The sequence below is a fragment of the Cornus florida genome, unplaced genomic scaffold (assembly GCF_030987335.1).
Source record: "Cornus florida cultivar Cherokee Brave unplaced genomic scaffold, ASM3098733v1 CherokeeBrave_3.0.0_Hap2_Chr01, whole genome shotgun sequence".
In the NCBI taxonomy this organism is placed as follows: domain Eukaryota; kingdom Viridiplantae; phylum Streptophyta; class Magnoliopsida; order Cornales; family Cornaceae; genus Cornus; species Cornus florida.
The window spans coordinates 106,415,216-106,439,209 of NW_026775571.1; the positions used below are offsets into that span (position 1 = coordinate 106,415,216).

The 23,994-nt window shown below is 33.2% G+C and overlaps 2 protein-coding genes and 1 long non-coding RNA gene across 3 annotated transcripts; all 3 read left to right on the top strand.

The window, feature by feature from the left end:
* The first annotated feature begins 1,073 nt into the window (after nt 1-1,073).
* LOC132312138 (uncharacterized) lies at nt 1,074-3,673 on the top strand. Its single transcript, XR_009483191.1, has 2 exons — nt 1,074-1,296; nt 3,276-3,673. It is a non-coding gene; the product is annotated as an uncharacterized LOC132312138 (long non-coding RNA).
* Nucleotides 3,674-8,986: 5,313 nt separating this feature from the next.
* Nucleotides 8,987-13,310, top strand: LOC132312143 (ferredoxin--NADP reductase, root isozyme, chloroplastic-like). Its single transcript, XM_059810399.1, has 5 exons — nt 8,987-9,275; nt 9,469-9,525; nt 10,463-10,795; nt 11,994-12,213; nt 12,586-13,310. The coding sequence occupies exons 1-5, from the start codon at nt 9,252-9,254 to the stop codon at nt 13,083-13,085; spliced, it is 1,134 nt and encodes a 377-aa protein (XP_059666382.1). The 5' UTR covers nt 8,987-9,251; the 3' UTR covers nt 13,086-13,310.
* A 3,703-nt stretch (nt 13,311-17,013) lies between these two features.
* On the top strand, nt 17,014-23,496 carry LOC132312159 (ADP-ribosylation factor GTPase-activating protein AGD12-like). The gene is made up of 9 exons (XM_059810418.1): nt 17,014-17,190; nt 17,878-17,954; nt 18,403-18,484; nt 19,174-19,249; nt 21,085-21,248; nt 21,550-21,682; nt 21,974-22,090; nt 22,518-22,613; nt 23,101-23,496. Exons 2-9 carry the CDS (start codon nt 17,930-17,932, stop codon nt 23,380-23,382), a joined length of 975 nt encoding a protein of 324 aa, XP_059666401.1. The 5' UTR covers nt 17,014-17,190; nt 17,878-17,929; the 3' UTR covers nt 23,383-23,496.
* The last annotated feature ends 498 nt before the right edge of the window (nt 23,497-23,994 follow it).

The window sequence follows — 23,994 nt, forward strand, 5'->3', positions numbered from 1 at the left end:
GAATGTCAGGACAGAAAAAATAAAGCAGAACAGTTAGAAAGTTGTAACACAAAAATATTTAATCTCTTCTCGTGAGAGAATAAAATTCTTAACAATTCAAGTTCAAATCAGCGATATAAAGCAAGAAAAAAAATAAATCAAAGATCTATCCACCCGATGGTCCTGATTAGAACAAAAATTTCACCAAAATATACCTAATTCAAGTAAACAATAATCAATCGGAGTATAAAATTTCAGCAATCAGTGTGTGATTCAATCTTGTATGACTCTATTGCCGATTTGAAAATTATCAAAAGATAGATGTTCCAATTCAAGATTATGATTGATTCAACCTTGTATGACTGTATTACTTGAAAATTATCAAAGACAGAGGTTCAAAATAAAGATTATGATAGAATCATAGAAGTACACGGAAAAAAGAGTTTCGGAAATTGAAGAAAAATTACTTGCTAAGAAATAGATTTGAAAATTATCAAAAGATAGATGTTCCAATTCAAGATTATGATTGATTCAACCTTGTATGACTGTATTACTTGAAAATTATCAAAGACAGAGGTTCAAAATAAAGATTATGATAGAATCTATGAAAATACACGGAAAAAAAAGTTTCAGAAATTGAAGAAAAATTATACCTGAACTATAGGTTTCATCTTTCCACTGACTCGTCTTTCTCGCTCTAGGTTTTCTCTGGATCCTCTTCTCTCTAACTTCTCTCTCTACATTCTCTCTCTCTAACTTCTCACGTTTTCTGTTTGTGAATTGTGATTTTCCCGCTCAGTTGCTGAATACTTAAAGAAGGTTGTTATTAGGATAAAATATTGCATGTTTCGGGACTATATTTCCCAATCAATCACTTGATGACACGTAATAAAGCTATGACATTCAGTTGCCATTTTCCCCAGTGATTGACCGGGACCAGGTACTCGCGGAGCAAGCAATAATTACTCTTTAAAACGCTGTCGTTAGTCATAGACGAACAAGCAATAATAATTTGTCGCAAAGACGACGTCGTTGGCCTAAGACGAGCATGTAATTGTAGTAAATAATGTAAATTCTATACGGACGACGTCGTTTGCAGAAGACGAGTTGCCGAAACAGGTACAGCATCTCTCGCGAATCGACCGAATACGTTTCACCTTCATCAATCATCAACAGAAATACAGTTTTGAAACCCTAGCCATTAGTCTCTCTCTCTAGATATCATTTGAGCTTTAATTTGAACCCTAGGGACGCTCCAGAAATACACGTGAAATGCACCCTCTCTGGATCGAACGCATCAACGCCGGCCAACACGGAGTAATTTCCTTATCCCCTCCCTATTCTCTATCTCTTTATATATATATATATATATATATATATATATATTTGTATATGTTCACTGTTTCAGTAATAGTTCTGCAATTTTACGATAGTGCGATTATTTTAAGTATTTAGCTTCCAAATGATTATAGACTTTTTGTTAAGAATTTAGTTTAATTCTTTTATTAGATTGATACTGTGTGAACAATTACTATTCCGCCTCACTTTCTATTTTGTTTGGGTGCCAAGAAAATCAAAGACACGAAAAAGAAAAAAAGTTTTGGGGTATCTTTTGTTATTCTTCTTTTGATTTCAGTAAAATTGAAAATATTCAACTCAAATGAATTAGGTACTTGTTTTAGAGTGGGAGAAGGATCCAGATAATGTGAATTATGAGACTCAAAATATATTTTTCTTGGTTCTCCTACATTTCTACAGAAGCACATGGAAGATTATTAAGCAGTTTCTTTTGCTGGTCAAAGTGTATCAGAGTTGTGATACGCATTAGTGCAGTAAGCATGGTATAGGGTGTGAAGTTATCTAATAATAGGCAAGCTTCAATAATCCAACATATTAGAAATTGTGTTCTATACCCTGTTTTCAAATTCGGTGATTTTACCCACCGGATATCCGCCTCTTCAGAATTTAATTTTTTTTAGGTCTCTACTTCTTGAATTTAATGTTTTTTAGGTCTCAGACTTCTTTGCTATGATCTTCCCAGAAGTTCATATAGGAGGGTGTCATGCACATGTAGTTGATATAACCCTAAACCTGAAACCCTAAAGCCCTTAATTGTGTAATAGTTTGAGCAATTATGAGTTATTGATTCTATGATTCCCTGAAAATGGACTTCATGTTGATTTAAACATTCATAATACGGTGATATGTCATTTCGCATAGTACATATGCTGGGACAAGAGTTCATTTGCTATTTTTGAGCTGCAGTCAACCGTTTGTCCAGATAAATTTCAGTGGTGATTAAATCAAATGACCTGATAGACCGTAGTCTTAATGGTGCCACCCTTAATAATTTCATTGTCAAATTTTCTTTTATCCTTAAGTAATCATTAACTATCACCACATATATGTAGTATCAGAGTACTGAAACTGACTTGTGGCTTTGTACGGTATCTAGGAACATGAAAATGAAAAACAGAAAATTGAAAGCAAACAGACGAAAGAAACAAGTATAGGAAATAAAATGGTGGACAAATGGTCATAGGTGGTAATAGATAGGCATATGGCAGAGTGATAGTAAAGGCATGACATTTAGGCATAAAGATGGTTGGGGAAGGGTTGTGATTTCGCAGATACGAAGAAACATGTCTAAACAACTCCTGCCCATGTTTAGGTTTCCAGACACTCAATAGTTGTGGAGGTTACAGAACACATGTATAATGGCTATCAAAAGCGAATATGCCTAGTTATGCATTAGGATAATGGGCGTGATATGATAAAATGGAGAAATTCTGTTTCTTGCATAATGTAGTATTTTAGTTTAGAAAAATAGGATTCATTGGGAAAATAAATTTGTTGGGTTGAGGAAGGACATTTAAAATTCTTCGGTGCTTCCTCCAGTAGTAGTATTTTGTATATGAATCCAATAGATTCAGTGTGGTTCTCCGGTATATCTGTGCTTCCTCCAGTAGTAGTATTTTCTAGAGTGGAAGACTATGGTGTTTAAGAACTGGAATAAGTTTCGTGAACCTTATTGTGGATTAGGGAACACAAAGGTTGTATGGTCACACCACTATCGGTGCTATGAGATTTACTACTACTAATTCAAATTGAGATGCAGATGCTATATCATATTCTTGATCTTGGTTACCTTGTGGATGATTTTATTTTCTTATTCTGGACTGTTAATTCACCTATCTGTATAAATCAAGCAGCCAGAGACTTTTCTTTTCAAGCAACATATGCAGTGTGATGCTATGCTGACTTATCTTATTGTACTTATTTTTGCTTCATATCAGGTTAATTATGGTAACTTCATGCACGGGCTACATACAACCTAATAGGAAAGTTCTGTCAGAGCACTCAATGCTGGAGCCATATAGCTTCAAGGCCCTGCTGGATGTCTCTCACACTGCCTTCCCTGGAAAAAGGTGGTAGTTCCTCCCAAATAGGAAGGCATTTCATAATTGCCTTCTAGGATGAAATGGAGGACACAAGTTTTAGCATATAATTCTTTCTTTCTTTTTTATCGGTTTTAGATACTTTTTTATTTTTATTTTTAATTTTAACTAGTCTTAGAAATGTTGAGTATGTTGACATATGGGACATGACTACACTTTACAAATCTCAAACCCTATTGCCACATTGTGCACAATAATCCAATTACAGTGCCTATAATAGAGTACGTACTTTGACATATTTAAAGGCAACCCTCAAAGTAGGGTTTGAAATTGAAGCGTAGCTGTTGATCACCGGAATGACAATGATTGGCCGGAACTAACAGAAATCTAGACGAATAATGTTTGGAGGGTCTAATTCTATTCTTTCTGCAAGTCACCTGATCCTCCTGGTTAAGCAGTACCCAATTTATAGGTGAGCCACCCAAGCAAAACTCTGTGAAAAATCTTTGCAAGTGCACATGATATTATCTCATAAATATGATTAATTATTACTTTTTGTATCCTGGCAAGAAACTAAATACCAATAAAGCTCAAATCGTCACTATGAGGGTGGTTTGCTCATAACCTTTCATTCTCTGGTAAACTTCTCTCTTTTACCGGCTGGTGAGATGAAGTTAAAGGAAAGGTTCCTTTTTTTGTGGGTACTCCCGGGAACAATACACCTACATGCCCTTAACCCTTGACCTTTCCCTTTAGAAGGCGAGAAAATATGATTGGGTTACATCCCTTGGCGGTCATAAATATGATTAATTGGCTTATGTTTTTTGCGTTTGAGAAACATTTTCTTTTGAAGTAAGGGTTCAATAAGATTTTTCTAAAGAAGGTGGGTTAAAAGCAGATTCTTTTCTTTTTAGGGAAGAAATTGATTGTTCTCTTTCTCTTTCTTTTATTAATTTTAATTTAGTTAATTTTATTTTTTTAATATTATATTGAAATGTTCTTAAGTCACATTTTCTTTCTACCATGTCAGATTACTATCACACCTTTTTTCTTAATGGAAATTGAACTTTCCACATTTCTACACTTTTCAATGGAAATTGAAAATTTTCAAAGGTTGCAGTTTAGTGGTGTCTCTTCGGATGGTGAGAGTTTGAGTTATTCGGTGTCTATACGTCATTCTATGAAATTAGGCAAAAGATTCTAAGATATGGATTATATTTAATTTATTTTCAGAATATCAGTACCTGCATAATTTACCTTTGATAAGATATGGATTGTATTTAATTTATTTTCAGAATATCAGTACCTGCATAATTTACCTTTGATATATAGTTAGTGTTACATTTGGAACCCCGGAAGGGGATTCATCTCCTTATGCAACCGGCAAAACGTAATTGTCATGTCAGCCAAATCCAAGATAACTTTGTTCTTAAAAAATGAAGTAGGGCAAAGTGCATTAAACCCCCCTAAATTATACCTCAATGAGCAAAAAATCCCCCTGAATTTCAAAATAAACAAAAAACCCCCTTAAACTATTTAGTTAATTGCACTTTACCCAATCCGGCAACCGGCCGATCCCACGTGAGAGGCCAAATTTATGTAAATGACTATACAACCTTTATCAAGCCCTAACTATTTCACTCATCATCTTTTTCCTCCATTGATCTATTTGGATTTACAGAACAACAATAAAAAATCAAAATCAAAAAATCAAAACCTATTTACAGAACAAGAAGCTTGGATTCATCCTTGCCGGCCACTCCTCTCCACTGCAGCATTTCTTCCTCACGGCCGAACCCTGGTGAAATGAGAGAACTGAGAGATCGAGCAATGGTGAAATTCCCTTTCCTGATTACTCTAATTGAGTCCAATTAAAGGGCATTCAAGTTTTGGGTTGCAAGAATAGGAGATCTTGTGGCCGCACAAGCTTCAAATTAAAAGACAGGTGGACTGAATGACAGAGACGGCGGCGGCTCAGCCAGTGGAGGGCTTGGCTGACTCGGTCTTGAATGACTCGCGGCGACGAGCTTGGCGGGATTGAACGACGGCCTAACTCACGGCGAGCAAGGAGGCTTCGGACGGTGGAGATGATAAAGACGGGCTCAGCGGTTTTGGCTTCGGATGATATCGGTTGTGATGGACAGTGGGTGGTGCAGCGGCGGTAACAGACAGGTGAGGGCATCAACCGACGACATGCTCGGTCGAACCATACACCACAAGTCGTCAAACCCAATTGAAACCACAAATCCTCCACCATCGTTAATCTCAGATTGGAAATGAAGAAGATGATGTTTGCATAGCCCAATTACCCTTGGAGATAATTCATACCGAACCTCACCACACGCCGTCAAACCCAATTGAAACCATAAACCCACTGCCACAACCACCATCATCGCCACCACCATTTTCCACGACCTTTTCTCTCCATCGCCTTGGAAACTCAAACTTCTCATTCTACTTCACAAACCCACTGCCCACTCCCCGCCACCACCATCGCCTACTCCTCACACATATATTCTGTTCTTGAACCCAACAAGCCCGATGCCTCTCCTCCTCCAGTGCTCCCGTCGGTGTACCTTTTCTCTCTCTCTGGTCCCTTTTTTCTCTCTCTACGAATTTCTCTCTTTATCTCTATCTCTATTTCGTGGCTTGATGAGGGGTAAAATGGACTTTTTCAAATTTCGGTAATAGGAGATGACCGGAATAACCTTCTCTGTCCTAAGACTGCACTAAAACCATAGTTGAGGGGGGTTATTTGTAGTTAAGGGGGGTTTAATGCATTTTACCCTAAAAAATAATAACAAAGAAAAGGAAAAAAAAAATGGAAAAAATAAGGGAAACATTCTTTATATGCAATCCTTCATAAGAAATGGTATATATATATATTTATAAATAGAGAAGTTAGATAGACCTTTATTCTCAATACATTTATCCAAGTAATTGTTATTTAAGCTCAGGTTTACGAGCGATTCAAAGGAAAAAAATACGAAAGGACGCGTTTAAATACCAATTTCTTAGTCAACCTTTTGTTTTAGAATCAAGTAAAAGTTTGATGACGTGGCCTGTGGTAGCATTACGCTCAACACCTTCCCACTCACAGCAATCAGAAGTTTCTTCACCATCCAAGTCCTCCCATGGTGGCATTGAAGAGCCATATGGGCGGTTGATGAAAGCTTTGAGCTGCAAAAGAGCGATTCTCTCTTGCTTCCAACACCGTGCACCAAAACCAACACTAATAATGATATCCTCAATATTTCCTCAAAGTAGTACTCCATTCCAACACACAATTCTAAATTAATGAAATTATCCTTATTGAATTATTTTATAAAATATATAAAAATAAATAATTTTATAAAATGATCGAAAATTACACTATTGGAAGACACCCTCACATGCAAAAACACTCCTAAAGTTTTAATTTGGTACAAATAACTTCATATGACAAATTTAAACTTTAAGTTGACTAAATTACTCTTACTAAACTATTTTATAAAAATAAATAATTTTATAAAATGTCAAAAAATGACACTATTGGAGGATGCCGACAATTGACAAGTAAAAATAAAAATAGAAAATAAAAGTATAAAAGACTAGTAAATATAAAAATAAAAAATAAAAAACGAAAATAAAGTGCAAATTAAAGAAAACAAATTTGTTCCAAATTCCGAAAACCAGTTCACAATGATATTGAGATTTTTTTTCCTTTTTATTTTTTATTTTTTTTTAACAGTGTTGGTACGAAAAATAAATAAAGAACTTTTTTTTTTTTAGTAGAAAACAGTAAACTAAATCTCAAAAAATTTAAATTCTTGTTCTACAAATTATCAAAGTTTTTTTTTTAAAAAAAAGTTTATATATATATATATATATATATATATATATAAAAGATAACGTGGACATAATACCCTTATACTATAAGGTTAGTAGCATATATACCATCTTAGGCATTTTCGGAATAGTAAAAAGGCAAAATGAGTATTATAATACTAATTTATGTCAGATTTTTAATTGAGGAGTATTTTCTGCACAATGTGAAAAGATTAGAGGTGTTTTTTGTACACTTTTCAAATAAGGATAAGTGTTACGCGAAGTATACTTTAAGGGTGTTTTCTGCACTTGTCTCAAATAACAATTACGAATTAAAAATGACTTTAGTAGGTAATTCACATTTTAAGACATGATCATGTTACACATTACCTTTTCTTTTTGGTAATTAGAATTCACTTAATTATTAAAAATTATAATTTTCTCTTCAATTTTAGTTATATGCGATGTTTGGTTAGATGAATTTGGAGTCTTAAAATTGAAATTGGAGAAATTTAGTTTAAAATTTAAATTATTTTTTTCCCAATTCCAATTTTAAAGCAAAAATTTATGCAACCAAAAATAACAATTTAGATATTGAGAATTTACAAAATGATAAATAAAAAAATAGGGAAAGTAATTCAAGAAAATACAAAATCCACTCATTTGTATAATTATATTTTATTGAATAAAATTATATTAATTTTCAAACCATAATAGAACAATTATAGTTAACATAATTTTTTATTCCAACCATTTTAGTTAGTTATAAATGTTTTTCAATCTAATAAAACTATCGTGGATTTTTTTTCTTGAGGGCAGGAAACCAATTTGAATGATCAGATTGACTATTATACTATTTTTATATATTACAAATTATATATTTCAAAACTCTAATACTTTTTTAATTCATTTTCCTTATATCAAATTAAAACTTTTAAAACTCTTCAATATTCTAAAATATTCCATTCCTCTCTAAAATATTCCATGGACAAAAATAGACAATTGGTGCTTCACGTGACTACTACATGGTACATCTTAATTTTTTTTTTTTTTTTAAGGTAAAATGTTCCCTCGACTTTCACGTGGATGGATTTTTTTATATAGTCCCACATATTAGAGCTCCAAAAATATTATATGGATAAAGCCAAACAAGATTTAAAGATTTAGGTATATATACATATATAGAGTATTAAATTAGCCAAAAGACAAATTGAGTTTTGTATTAAGTGATATCTGATTTGGCTCTTAAAATGAATGGTGAAAAAAAAAAACAAGAAGAGGAGTCCAAAGTAACTCCACTAACTTGCCTTATTACAGGGGTATGAAATAGAGCAAATCAATAATAAATTTATTTAAAATGAAAATTAGATTCATCAAGAAAGTTCTATATCAGATCTTATACACATAATTCATCTTCTATCTATATAATATATTTAGATTTAAAATTACCTATTTAATATATTAAAATTTTGGATATGATTATAAAATATTTGGTACATATACACTACTGCTCAAATAGATGATATCATATGGACATGATATATACATCATTCTTGTAGAAATATTTATACTTTTTTTATCCCAACAAACAAAAATTTAATTACATTTTTCCAATTTTAAAAAATAAAAACATATTGAATACTTTTAAAAAAGGCAAAAATAAAAATAATAAAAGGCTGCTGGCTGCTGGCTGCCGGCTGCCAGCAGCCGTATCTATTAAATTAATAAAAGTCCAATAGAAGGAGCTATAAGCGATTTAAATATAAGTTATACTATCAAATATATATAAGTATATGTATAATTTAGATGAGAAAAGTAATTTTACTTCTAAACATATACCACCTGCAAGGTAGATTCCTAGAGAGAGAGAAAGAGAGCACAGAGCAGCTCCAACGAGCCAGTATTAAACCTGTCCTTCCTTCATTTCTTCGAATGATCAAACCATCTCCTACAATTAAACCCTAGATTTATCTCTCTCTATTAAAATATATATATATATATATATATATAACACTTACATCCGCACACGAAATATCTTTTTCATATTTTCTGACGCCTTGTTCGATCATGACTCAATCGGCAGTCTCTCAGGTCCGTAATACTAATAAATTTCGTATTCTTTATAATCATCTTTTCTACATTGGCCATAAATTTAGAATTTATTTTTGGTTTATAATATATATATATATTTTTCTGATTGCGATCTTTCATTTCAATTTGTGCCGTTTGAGTTGCATTTAGTTGATTTTATGATTGATCTAATGCAGTTTGAAATTGATTGTAGGTCTCACTAACTGTTCCAATTAATGGTGATTCATCGCTCCGGAGATCTGTGTTTAAGGTACTTAATCTCGTCTGAGTACTTCTAAATTTTGTGCTCTGCCTTGTTTACTTCTCTGTGCTTATAATTTAATTCGAAATACAAATTCCAAAAAATATTATACCCATGAGTAATAGAATTTTTATGTTTCAATGATTTATTGTGATTATTAACAAATTTTATAGCTTCATGGAGTAGTTCACGTTTCCATGTTTATTTTAATGTATACATGAATTTTCATATTATGCCAATTTACTCATGGTTCGGATACCTAGAAGATTGACTCTTTATGTTTAATTTTCTTTTGAATTTCACTTTTTTGAAGTGATTTGGGTTTGGTTTATCAACACTAACCTAGTATTTCTTTTTGAAATTAGAGTACAATAATTAATTGATAATAATTATAAATTTGACTCCTTCCACTCTGTACTTATGTAATATTGAGACAATGATACTGTTTAAAAATGCTTTAATTCTAAATACTTCATGTTTAAGTCCATTTTTACTCACAAAAGTGGTGAATGGTAAAAAAGTGTAAGCGTTTCCCACTAATGGGTAAAAAAAAATCCTGCTGATAAGTTTGATAAATTTCATTAGAGAAAATAAATTGTAAATTTATGAGATTCGGAGGTTACACCATATTGCTACATTAGAACTGTGTCAAGAGAAACATTCTAGGCTCCATTATTCATGCAAGTTACATAATGTCTGTTACAACTTGTTTCCACGGGTCCAGGGTTGTAACGATTGTGGAAGCCATTACAACAAATAAAATCTTATTCTGAACCTTTAGCTTAAATCCATTGTTTGCTTCCTTCATGTATTTGGCACCTTTATGAATTTATTATAATTATTATTATTTTTTCAAGTTTACTTGATATAGGATGAACAGTTTAACTTTTATGTGATGCTTACTATAAATTAGTTTTCAAGGTAATTTTGCTTCATTCTGTTGCAGACATCTAATATAAGCTTTCATGAGAAATCATGGATGTCTGCCCTGCCTTTGGACTTGAAATTAAATAATGCACGATCAAGAAATCAGGGCATAATTTGCATGTCAGTGCAACAAGCCAGCAAGTCCAAGGTCACAGTTTCACCTTTAGCACTCGATGATGTGAAAGAGCCTCCACTGAATACATACAAGCCCAAGGAACCTTATACAGCAACCATTGTTTCTGTTGAGAGGCTTGTAGGCCCAAAAGCTCCAGGAGAGACTTGTCATATTGTAATTGATCATGGTGGCAATGTTCCCTACTGGGAAGGACAAAGTTATGGTGTAATTCCTCCGGTAAGTCATGCTTCCATTTGCTTTTGCTTCACCTTCATTATTTTTCATAGAGTTTTGTGCTATCTGCTGATAACTTTTTTCGCTAAAGGGTGAGAAGTGATACCTCTTTACAACTAGGGGGAAAAAAAAAAAAAAAATGTAGTGATACCTCTTTACTTATAAAAAAAGAATTGAAGAAAGAGAAGTACTTGTAGTACCTCTTTGTGGATTTATTGTGATATTAGTTTCATATGGGGGAGCAATATCCTTGGTTCTCGTCTTCCTAGTTCCTACCCCTTTGCTTGTGGATCTTTAGTGGCATTAAAAAGCATTCATTGCTGCCTCAATGAGATGGTCCAATTGTACTGTCCAATGTCAAAGATTATTGTAAAGTTGAGGATGATTGAAGGGTACATTTAAAGTGTCAATCTAAGAAATTAAGACGCTTCAAAGAAAGAGTTGTTTCCATGTTGACTGCCAATAAAATTGAGACTCTCATGGACAAGTGTTCAACACTTCTAGTACGTGTTTACAATTTTAAAGTAAAATTATTAATTTGGGACATGTGGTCGACACTTTGTGGAGACTTGCCAACATGTGATCAACAAATTTGAGATGAACTTTCTTGTAGTATGGCAAAAGTTGTAATTACAAAGAAAAAACAGATGAAAGTTTTATATGGATTTTATCAAAAAACGATTGGAAGTTTTTAACAAAGAGATGTACATTGAAGGAGTACCGTGACCATCATAATTATGTGTTTATGGCACACATATGCATGGACTTGTATTCCGTGTATATGGTAAGTCCTGTCTATGTGATTTGGGTGATTATTGATCAATGCGTTTCATAAGTTATAGATGTCATGTTACGAGCTATGGAAATCATCTAACTTATCATAGAGTAATTTTGTTGCACATAAAATATTTCTGTTATAAATATATTTCGATATTTCCATGATGTGTCCTACTTTTTTTGGATTTCCCCGCATCTCCATATCATGTTGTTGGTATCTTGATATCGTGTTGGGTCCATGTTGTGTTAATGTCCATGCCTCATAGGCTTCAATATTTAAGTCCCTTTATATGGTGGGTCTCAACCTTGTGCCATTGAGCAACATGCATCTTGAATTTGTTCTTAAATGCTTATTATGATACTACTGTACTGAACTACTTTTGTTAAGCTTTTTGAATCTTTATTTTTTATTTTTGCATTATAGGGTGAGAACCCTAAGAAACCAGGGAGTCCCCACAATGTTCGTCTTTACTCAATTGCATCCACCAGGTATGGAGACTCTTTTGATGGCAAGACAGCCAGTTTGTGTGTTCGCCGTGCTATCTATTATGATCCTGAAACAGGAAAGGAAGACCCTTCGAAGAATGGCATATGCAGCAATTTCTTATGCAACTCGAAGCCTGGAGACAAAGTTAAGATCACAGGTAAAACTTTACTTACATATCAATCACGTTGTGCTATTCAGAGAATTCTCAGCAGTGAACTACATATATTTCTAAATACTACCGACTCTTTCAACCATAAATTTAGTTTCTGAGTTGCAACTCATTCATTTAGGCTTTTTGCAAATTGCAATGGGGCATACTGGTAGGTTGGCATGTAAAACAAATATGACCAGTTACCATTTTGAATAATTTGATTTTAACTTAATTTATTTATGAAAGAGAAGTTGCAATATAAACTTTTATTATTGATGTGTTGAGTATTAAAAATGAACAAATTTAATGACTGGTTGGTTCTTGGTAGTTTTTACTGTTGCTACTCTCAGCCATTAATTAGCGAGGGTATTTTGGCAGGTCCTTCTGGCAAGATAATGCTATTGCCTGAAGATGATCCAAATGCCGTCCATATTATGATTGCAACTGGCACTGGCGTGGCTCCATTCAGAGGCTACCTCCGTCGTATGTTTATGGAATCCGTCCCTACATTCAAATTTGGTGGCCTAGCTTGGCTGTTCCTTGGGGTAGCTAACTCTGACAGTCTCCTCTATGACGATGAATTCACCAAATATGTTCAGGACTACCCGGAAAACTTCCGGTATGACAGAGCCCTTAGCCGAGAACAAAAGAACCGGACAGGGGGAAAGATGTATGTCCAAGATAAGATTGAAGAATACAGTGGCGAAATCTTCAAACTCCTTGATAACGGGGCCCATATCTATTTCTGTGGGCTCAGGGGGATGATGCCGGGGATCCAAGACACACTGAAAAGGGTCGCAGAGCAAAGAGGGGAGAATTGGGAAGAGAAGCTCTCACAACTCAAAAAGAACAGGCAATGGCATGTCGAAGTCTACTAAACATTTACTTTAAGAAAACGGTGCATCACTCCCTGTTTGTTCATGTGATGTTTGTTATTGATGTTATGAGGAACTTGATTAGCACTTGCTATTCATCTCTACAACTGTATTAATTAACAAAGACGACAAACTGTTCTCTTGTTCAATACAAATTGAAAACAAAGAGGACAAACTGTTCTCTTGTTCAATACAAATTGAAAACCTCCTTGGTAATTCTTTTGATTATTCCTGTTGTATTGTTTTATGATTTATCTACATGTTCTTATCAAGTGATCTTTCCGTCTCTTTAGAAACGGAATTGGATACTAACAGTCTTGTGGCCTAGCGATTCAGGGCTCCTACTTTCAAAAGGGAGCTAGGGGTTCAAACTTAGTAGAGGCAGTGTGTGTGAGTCCCAACTAGAAAGAAAAAAAAAAAAAAAAAAAAAAAAAAAAACGCATTGGATCTGCACATAGCAAAAATGTTAAGGGCTTGGATGGAGTGTGCTATGATATTATTTTTCGGATATTGGCCTTTAAATTTGGGCCCAAATCATGTTTAGAACGACTTATATTGATTTGATATAGTTCATAACAGATTAAATTTTTTTGTTCAAACTCATATCATCAAATTGGTAATATTGTGTGTTTTGGTAGGAGGAACTAAAGCAAATTTTTGAATTTTTTAAAAATAATAACATGGTTCTGATTTCTACTCAAAACACTCGTACAACAAAACTACATAACGCCTAAAACATATCTTATGCCAAACAGGCCCTAAAGATCACATGTTTTGCAAGTGGGATTTCTTGAAAGATGCAGAATATAAGGTTAGGCTGAGACTTAAAATATTTTCCTTGGATAATATTTTTCTTTTTTAGATAAAATATTATTATTATTTCGATGTTTGGAAAAGATTTAGATCGAGGTTGAGGTCGAGTCTATTGGGCGGAACGCTTGTTAAAAATTAATGAATAAATTATTTTTTTAGATTTTAATATATATTTTTTCGTAAATATTTTACACAACCAAATACCATAAAATTAAAAAAAAATATTTTTCAAAGAATATTTTAGGCTCAAACAACATAGCCATTATGAAAAATGTTTTCTTAAAACTTAAAGGTTTAAGTGCAAAAAACACCCCGATAATATACAAAAGGTGCAATTAACCCCTTGTTGTTTCAATTTGTGCAAATAAGGACATTATGTCAATTTAGCAATTGAAATGTCTAAAATACCCCATAAAAAAAATAAAATAAAATAATAATGGAGGAAAATGTTTTCTCTCCCCTCTATTTCTCTCCATTTTATTTTTTATTTTTTTATATAAGTCACCATTTTATTTTTTGTCCGTCTTTCTCTTCCGGCGACCTTTTCCCCGACCACTTCCATACTTTTGTGGTCCAAATTGTCCAAATTGCTTTTAAAATTTCATTTACCTCCTCTCTCTCTACCCACTCTCTGTATATACAGACGCAAACATGCACATAAATAGTACCATGTCTATTCATTGATGAATCATTCTTCCAAATTCCACTGGAAGCACACATATGGCAGAGAGGTTTGATTTGGGGTTGGTGGAGAGAGAAATTTAAAAAAACAAAAAAAATTTGGCTGACCATGTGACAAAGAAACCCGTGAATCCATCACAATACCCACCTCCTCTCTCTCTCCTTATCAATTGAATAGCGTAATTACCCAAGGAATGCCTGTTTAATTTTGGGTTCAACTTGGGATGCCCTGTTTAAGTTTGGGTTCAACTTTGGCTTCCCCACTGAGTTTCCTCCTCGCCGGTTAGTGGTTTGGTGGTGGTGGTGAAGCACGGTGATGCTTAATTTCTTTCCCTCTTTTTTTTTTTTTTTTTTTCCTGCTATTACAATATATATATATATATATATATATATATATATAAACACCTATGGTGGTGGTGGTTCATGAATGGTTTGGAAGTTACATCACAAAGATATTGAATTCTTAGATGAAGAGATTTGAGTTGGAGAGTTTGGATGGTAATTCTATTTTAGAGAAGACAAAGATGTTTAGATTTAAATGAAATAAAATTCATACTTACATTAGGAGGACATTTTGGAATTTTTATAAGAAAATTTGGTCAAAATTGATGATTAAGGATTAATTTGCTGAAAAGATAAATTATATAAGGAATTTATATGCACTTTCTTTTCTTTTTAATAGGGTGTTTATTTGCACACCTTTTGTATCGCGGGGCAATTTTTTACACTTAACCCAAACTTAAAAGACAGCAAAAGATCTTCAGTCCGAGGACTGTTCGGCTTTTTCTGAAAATGTAATTGGACTTGAAAACCTTTGGACTCTAACTGTGTAGTCTTATTTTATAAGAGACACAATCATGCCGATGAAGCTAGTAATTGTTAATAGGCCAGTTTTGTTTGTTGACAGGAAACTACAGTTGGGCCTCAATGACTTGGCCCAACAACATTTTGGGCTATTTGAGAAGTGAGCAGGGCAGCTGCTCCCAATTCTCATTGGGCATTAAGCTGGTTTGAGACCGTTTAAAACTCCTTTTAGAGTTTCGTGTAAAATAAAATGGGTAGTTGCGCATTTCTTTGAACTTCAAAAAATAATAATAATAATAATAAAAATTAAAATTAATAATTAAAATAATGCCAAGGTGATATATGTGTCTTTATATCAAGATATGTGGTCTAGTTAGGGAGGGAGCGATGTAGGCCAGGAAAAAAAAAAAAAGTCAAAATTTTCTTTCTTAATTGAACTAACTTTTTTTCTTTCAAAATTTTCTCAATTTTTTTTTAAATTCTTTTTTTTTTTTTTAACATGCATATTGAAATAATTTTGTTCTTCTTCTTTTATATTTTATATTTGTCATATATATATATTTGCACTGTGCACCCTGTTTCGTAATCTCTTTTAAATGAAACCCACAAATCGTTTTCGCCATCTTCAACTTCATAATCTGATGCCCATATCCTATTAATGTCTACGAGTATCCTATCAAATTACAAAAAGTCATTCTCAACAAAATTGCGTGCTTGGCGGTTGTCTATGGAATGCGTTGTACTCTTTAATTTATGTGATATAATTATATTATTATATCTTGGTTTTTAAACCAAATTATTTTATTTTATTATTATTGAGTAAATCTAATCCTAATAGTCGATATTTAAATTTTAATGATGAAAAAAGAAGCTCTAGATATGTTCGTTAAAAAAAGTCATTCTTCTTGTCTTTCGTGTTGTTATTGCTCTCTAAAATCTCTTACAAAATTCTCAAAATATTTCAAAATTAGTTTAGGTACAATATACAAAATTTGCTACTTTACATATTTTATTATTCTCAATTTCTTCAACTTAATTATATATTCTCTTAAATACCAACCGGAAGAAAAAAACTTCATAAAATTTCACGTCAGATGAATTTCATAAATAGAAAAGAAAACTTTATGTTAGTAAAGTTTGTATTCTTAAAAATCAGATAAATTTATCTCATTGTATCATACTGTTACATCATCATCTAGATTGATTACATGAATTATTATTATTTTATTTAAATTCTTAAAATTACTTTTAATTATTTTATCGGACCAAAGTTTTGATATTCCTCTCTCTTCACGCTTATCCATCTACTAATATAGCGTTGTTATTTTCGTAACATAAATGCTTTGTATTTTAAACGTAAGTAACATAAATTTTTGAATGGGTGTGACTCGCACAATTCACGCATGCTATTAAAGTAGAAATGTGTGAAACAGTTCTTTTTAGGAAAGAAAAGAATGACTTTTCCTTTTAAATGGAAAATATATCCATTTTAACAAAATATTGAGTACAGAATATTTCCAACTTTAAAAAGACACTATTTCCATTTCAATAATAAAAAAAATTTTAAAAAATTTAATTTTTTTTTTTTGAAAATATGCATTCAGCATTTCAGCTTTTATCGCCCCTCGAATGATGCTTCGCCCCTCTTCGCGTCTCTCATCTTTCTCTCTCTACCCAACTGTTTGAAGAACCAGTCTCTCTCTCCCCCTCCCTCCCTCCCCCTCTCTCTCTCTCTCTCTCTCTCTCTCTCTCTCTCCATGTTCCGTGTCTTGGAATTCGAAGTGAGACATTCCCATTTCCTGATTATCTGGTAAGAATTCTAACTCTCTTGAGATCTTTCATTCATTTCAGTTTTTTTGTTTGTGAATTTGTAATTGTTGCAGATGATAAAATCGCACTAAAACCTCTTACCTGAATAATTTTTAAGCTTTGCGATTTGATTATATGCCTTAAATCTGTTGTTTTGTGTCTGTTGATTAGTTAGTGAAGGCTTTGAATTAGCGTTAATCATTTCTTAATTATTACTATTCGTTAAGGCTTTGAATTAGCGTTAATCATTTCTTTTATGATTTAGTTACGTCTTAATATCTGTCGTGTTTGGTCGAATTATTTGAATTCCAATAACAATTATTGCATTTTAATACTATTTCTGAATTTTATTTTTGGAGGCATTGGTTGGTTCAAGGTTTTGTATTTGATTTCTTGTAAACTTAGGAAGATGCTGTGCTGTTTTATGTTTTTTTTTTTTTTTTTTTTTTTGCCCCTTTTGTTTTTTGTAATTGATTTGCTTAAGACCTTTAATTGCAGGTATATTTAATTATTAATAAGTAATTAGGCATGTAGCTTGATTTATCTGTTGTTGAAAAGTTCATTTTTATTTATTTATTTATTTCTTGTTTTTTTCTTTGAGAATGTTAAATGCAGAGTTCCTTGTTTGGTTTTTAGCTTCACTGTTATTGATTTTGTATTCCTGTTGTTTTGGTGGGTAATTATGAAGATTATTGGTAGAGACAATTTTTGTTGGATGATTTTGGCTTGCAAGCGTAGCAATGAGTCACCACCGTCCAGCCTCAGGTATGCTTGAAGACTTGCAGCAACAGTAATCTAGTATTTAGACAAACTTATAACATGAGAATTCTCTATTTTCTCCCCTGAATTCTGTGCATAAATTTCGACTTTGCAAATTGGAGATGTGATGGAGATGGTGGAATAAACTATTTTCAAAATGTAGCTGTATTTTGTTGGTCAACTGCCATCAATAAAATTCCAAATTGTAAAAGCAAAGCAACTTTTTGCACTCTAACTTTAATGTGGAGAATATCTGAGAAGCATAAAATCAAAATATTTTCCATTTTGTTACCCATTATTCTTAGTCGAAAATATTGTAGTGTGATGCAGATTTGATTAACAATGTATTTAGGAACTTTTTGTGATATTCCACCACCCCCTTTTCTGGTTATTGCAATTTTTTGACTTGGAAGCTTGTTTTGAAAAGTTGAAAACATGAATGGATATTTTGCAGGGAAAAAAAAATTAAAAGATTTATTACTTCAAAGAGACAATCGTGTTTGTGCTGATTGCGGTGCTCCAGACCCTAAATGGGCGTAAGATCTATCATCCTATTGCCTTTATTATCTCTATTTTACTTGCCTCTTCCTGTTAATACCGTTTATGATCCTCACAACATACACATACACGCTTAAATCTACACCTGAACATTTTTAGGCTATATATATTTCAACAACCTTGTTTACTTACAGTTGAATTTTTGTTTCTTTTTCTTTTGTAAAATCATGGAGAAGGCTTTATGCCCCAATCATATCCCAGTGGACATGGGGGGGGGGGGGGGGGGGGGGGGCCGTGGGGTTAGTAATATTGTAAATGTTTCCTTTACCATAAAAGAGTGCATTTAAATTTATTAGTCATGCTATAATACTTGGTGAGGGGAGATTGAAGGGATAGTATCTACAGAGTTAAATTGGGTTCAATGAATGGTATAGTGCTTCTTAGAGTTGATTTAGATGGCTAATTAAATTTCTCCAAGTTATGACATTTATACTTGAAAATATAATGTTGTGAACGTATGAGGAAGGAAAAATTACTTCTATAGTTTCCTAAATGAAAAATGTCACTGAAATTAGATTTACAATATTTGTACTTGCAAGGTTTAGAGTCTACTGGATCATATTGGGTGTAAGGATTTGAGACCAACTGTTTTGCACAGAATACATGCTTTTGGTTCAATCCATTTCCTACGTGGATGTTTAAAAATAGTGGTACATCGCATTTACAGGTCAGCAAATATTGGAGTCTTTATATGCTTAAAATGCTGTGGCGTGCACAGAAGCCTTGGTACGCATGTCTCGAAGGTAACTGCACTAAATTGTTTCCCCTTTTTCTATTATTATTATTTTATTATTTTTTTTTATTATTTTTTTTTTTTTGTAAATTCTTGACAAAAAATTCATTCTAGACTGTTGGTCATACATAGAAAGAAATACTATTACATGAATTTCCATCCTAGAAACATGCATCTCTATGCTGGGCAATATTTCTTTTAAATATTGTCTTACCCAATGTTATCAGTGGCCCAAGGCGCACTAAGGCGCTAGAGGTCCTTTGGAGCTTAGGCGCACGCCTGAGTTAAGTGAGGCGCACAATTGAAAAATTAAATTACTATTAAAGTATATTCATATTTCATATTAAAGGTGCAAATGTTGTCAAAGGCACACCTGGGCAAGAGTTGCGCATGTATGAGCCTGGAGCCTAGGCGCGCCTTTAACAACACTGGTCTTACTAGTATTTCCTTGTTCTTCTAAAATTTTGCATTTACCATTTAAAAACTTCATTTGTTGCATTAAGATTTCAGACATATAAGTTGCTTCTTCTTTTTTTGCATTTGGAGGCATACATTGTTTTTTTTTTTTTTTTTTTTTAAATTATTATTTTAAATTTGAAATAATTTTGATATACTTAAATGGAGCAAAAAGGATCTTAGTTCGGCATACTATGTATGTACTTGTTAGGATGATTAGAATAAACTTGCCATGATTGGATATGCACGACAAACAAATACAACCTTTGTGAAAAAGAAAAAAAAATCAAGCAACTGAAACCACTTCCATGAATCTGATTACCGTAACCAAGTGTGTGTTTACCAAAAATTATGTTTTGTGGCATATCAAATGGCATAAAAAACAAGAAACTCTCTTGATTGGAAATAAAGCAGAAGAATACGGGTCAAATTATTTGGGTCCATATTATGTCCTTATGCCGTTCAGACTGTGTGACACTGTACGGACAGCTTAGTAACTTCCTGTTAGCCCCTGATTAACGTTCCCACAGATTCTTGATTTCCTCAGTTGATATGGGTAATAGAAGAGGTAAGGAAGAGAAGAGGTAAAAATGATTGGCTGTTGCGAATGTAGAGAGAGAGATTCAAATTTACAGATGGAATGACTCTTCTGTTTATATATTATAACTAAAAATGTATAAAACAGTGTGCTTTTGTGGACGAAACTAAATTGTTTATTGGTGAGAAGCTTCTGCTGCACAGATTGGTCATCAGTTAAGCAAAGTATAATTGATATTATCATCCTACCAGGTTGAAATTTCACGTTTCACTAAAGCTATTTTAGCATGAATGAAGTTCAATGGAATATGACCTCTTAACAGTGTGCTTTTGTGGATGAATCTAAATTGTTTAATGGAGAGAAGCTTCTGCTGCACGGATTGATCATCAATTAAGCAAAGTATAATTGATATTATGATCCTACGAGGTTGAAATTTCATGTTTCACTAACACTATTTTAGCATGAATGAAGTTTGATGGAATGTGATCTTTGTAAGTTCACAGTTATATGTGTATTTCTTATTTTTTATGAAAATGCCATTCCTTGAAACTTAAAATATTATGTCCTTTTTGTACAAGAAAATCAAGATAAAACTAAGTTACCCACCAAAAACTGGCACTTCAGATTGTTGTTTACAATCTACCATCATTGTTTGCAAGTCTAGTTTTATTTGCTTGCAATGAAAAAGAAAACAGGCTATCGTTTTTTTCTTTCTGAAAGTCCTTTTTCCCAAGTGGTAGGGCAGCAATATGATTTTTTTTTGCTCAACGTTTTAGTTGTTTTTGCTTTTGTATTTCTCCCTCTCAGACCTACCTTGTATGTATTTAATTATTTGAGTTTGAAACATGCAGGTTTTGTCTGTGACATTAGATGAATGGTCTGATGATGAAATTGAAGCAATGGTTGAGGTTGGAGGGAATGCTTCTGCAAATTCTATTTATGAGGCTTTTATTCCTGAAGGATTCTCAAAGCCTGGACCGGATGCTAGTCATGATCATCGTTCAAAATTTATTAGGTTTGATGATATTAATAGATATTTCTAGTCGTGCATTCTGTTCATGGTCATCATTGTGAACCTTTATGGTTTTTAATATCCTTCCCTCCATTACTTTAATGTACTTGATCGGTGAGTGACCACTGATATGCAATCTATATTGGTCAAATTAACACCTATGTTTTATACTTGTCTTCCAATCAACTATTGAACTGCCTCATTTGCTTTGATGAATGGTCGGCACTCTATAGCATATGAACTCAAAGGTCATATGCAGGAATTTTGGATTGGTTACTTATGGTTCTTCAATTTTATCATGTAGGTCTAAGTATGAGCTTCAAGAGTTCTTAAAGCCTAGCTTGCGAATCTCATCAACTAAAAATAAGAGCTTTCTCCAATCAAGTTTATCCAGAAAGATTATGGATAGTTTTCGAAGTTCAAGTTCACAGAAATCGGTAAAAAAATTTTACTTGGTTTTCCAGTTTCTGCTCTACTACTCCTAGGATTAAGTTGCATTGTTGGTATATGAACTTGTTTGATAACCCAAAGAGCATGCATGCTAAGTATCAAGATCAGATGGATCCATTGCTTTCAATTCTGATGCAACTATGTCTCCTAGGAAGAAATTCCGAGTGCTATTAATTTATTGGGATAGGTCCAAGTTATTTCTAGCTGATCTGAGTTCCACAGGCTTTTGGTGCTTCCATGAATCACTTATATCCTGCTGATGTTCAAACTAATAACAGGAAGGCATGGTGGAATTTATTGGATTATTGAAGGTCAGAGTAATAAAAGGCACAAATTTAGCTGTCAGAGATATGCTGTCAAGTGATCCTTATGTAGTCCTGACTCTTGGCCAGCAGGTCAGTCGCTCTTCTCAGTTTTATTCCCTTCTGGATGAACGTTAAGGGCATAAATGGGGTCCATAATCCATACCTATGACAGTGCTACGTGTTGAGATCTCTGTGGTTGTGGATTTTGGCAACAACATCTGCTCGTCTTTTAATTGTTTTCCGTAATACACTTGCAAAAAATTGGTTTTGTGTTGAAGTTTCTGATGAAAAACTTAGTTGGGTGAGTCAGTGCCCTGTTAAAGGTGCTTTTTCAATTTTTTTTTTTATTTTTTTTATTTTTTTACATCCTAGATGTCAATACATCTTTGTTTCGATTTATCAGTTGTAAAACTTATAGTGGTTGCTGTCATTTCTTTCAACAAATATGACGACGTTTCTCTCTGTAGGTTCTAATTGTTTTATTTATTTGACATAAATTGGTTGTTCTTGTTAACAGAAGGTCCAAACACATGTAGTAAGGAGCAATCTGAATCCAATTTGGAATCAGGAGCTCATGCTTTCTGTTCCTCAGGAATATGGGTCCGTAAAATTGGTGAGTATATCTTTTTGCTTTAATCTCTTGATTATCGCAAGTAAATTCTATTTTGTCCTTCTCAAGTTTTAATATCTATGCTGCTTTACGGATGATGAGATATGACATGCTACCTGAACCTTAAGAGCCTAAATCAAAATTTCTTTTTTCTGTTGTGAATATTTCTGGTTTATAATGATTCTGAATCATGGTTCATCTTGTTTAGGTTTCAAAAGACTTGATTATCCTTGATTGGTTTCAGGCTTCTGGTTTTGTGTGTATAATCATTGCAGTCAATGTTTAGACATAGTTTAATACTCATCACATGCCTGCTAAATTCATAAAATGAAATAATGATTACATAAATAAATTACTGTAGTGTTGGTTCTACTAAGGTTTATGAAGTGCGTTCAAATCCCCTTTGATTTGTCATTCATGAATGATCAAAGTTTCTCTGTTCTCTATTATATTGTGGTCTGATATGGTTTTCGATCTATCTGAAATGCAGCAAGTTTATGATCATGACACATTTTCGGCTGATGACATAATGGGGGAAGCCGAGATTGATATTCAGCCAATGATAACCTCGGCAATGGCATTCGGAGATGCTGGTATGTTTGGAGACATGCAGATCGGAAAATGGTTGATGTCGCCCGACAACGCACTCCTAGAGGATAGCACTGTAAACATTATTGAAGGAAAGGTGAAACAAGGGGTGTCGCTTAAGCTCCAGAACGTGGAATGTGGAGAAGTAGACTTAGAACTAGAATGGATGCCTCTTGAGCAATAAATAGGTGGTGTATATATAATTTATTTTTTCCCCTCATTTAGATTCAAAAAGTAAATGTAATGTTGTGTGAATTACTTATATGGAATTGCACCATACACAGTTCGTTCTTTTGTATTCATTTATTCAAATTTCATTCTTTCTTTCTTTTCCTTTTTTTCCCCCTTCGAATACTGTAATTTTGTTTCATTTTGAGAAAATTTTACTTACATGCTCTTCTGATTGATTAGTATATTCAATTGATGTAAACTTTTTTTTTTTGGATAATCTGGGGTATCCGAGGCTTTGTCCCAACTAATCCTGTCCCAACTAATCCTGAAGACCCAGGAAGGGCGCGATATAAACTTAACACGCATGGAAAAACTGATGTTTATCTAGATTAATTGGTGCTGGAGGATTATCTATTTCAGTATCTCTATAGAGTGAATTTTTGTTCATCAGTTTTATTTTTCTTATATATTTTTCTTATTTTATTGCCTCTACATGTATTTCATGTGTTTATGTACTAGTAAATAAAGATAACCTTGCAGTTGATTTAATGCTTTGCCTATTACCACTAGGAATTACCGAAAGAGTAACACTTTCAGAGTCATAAGCTTTTTATATTTAATTACT

Excerpts from the sequence above, each read along its gene's own strand:
- LOC132312143 (XM_059810399.1), top strand. The coding sequence starts at position 9,252 with ATGACTCAATCGGCAGTCTCTCAG. Across the intron at positions 9,526-10,462 it reads TCCGGAGATCTGTGTTTAAG|ACATCTAATATAAGCTTTCA; the intron begins GTACTTAATCTC and ends ATTCTGTTGCAG. Across the intron at positions 12,214-12,585 it reads AGACAAAGTTAAGATCACAG|GTCCTTCTGGCAAGATAATG; the intron begins GTAAAACTTTAC and ends GTATTTTGGCAG.
- LOC132312159 (XM_059810418.1), top strand. The coding sequence starts at position 17,930 with ATGAGTCACCACCGTCCAGCCTCAG. Across the intron at positions 18,485-19,173 it reads GCTCCAGACCCTAAATGGGC|GTCAGCAAATATTGGAGTCT; the intron begins GTAAGATCTATC and ends TCGCATTTACAG. Across the intron at positions 22,614-23,100 it reads AATATGGGTCCGTAAAATTG|CAAGTTTATGATCATGACAC; the intron begins GTGAGTATATCT and ends TCTGAAATGCAG.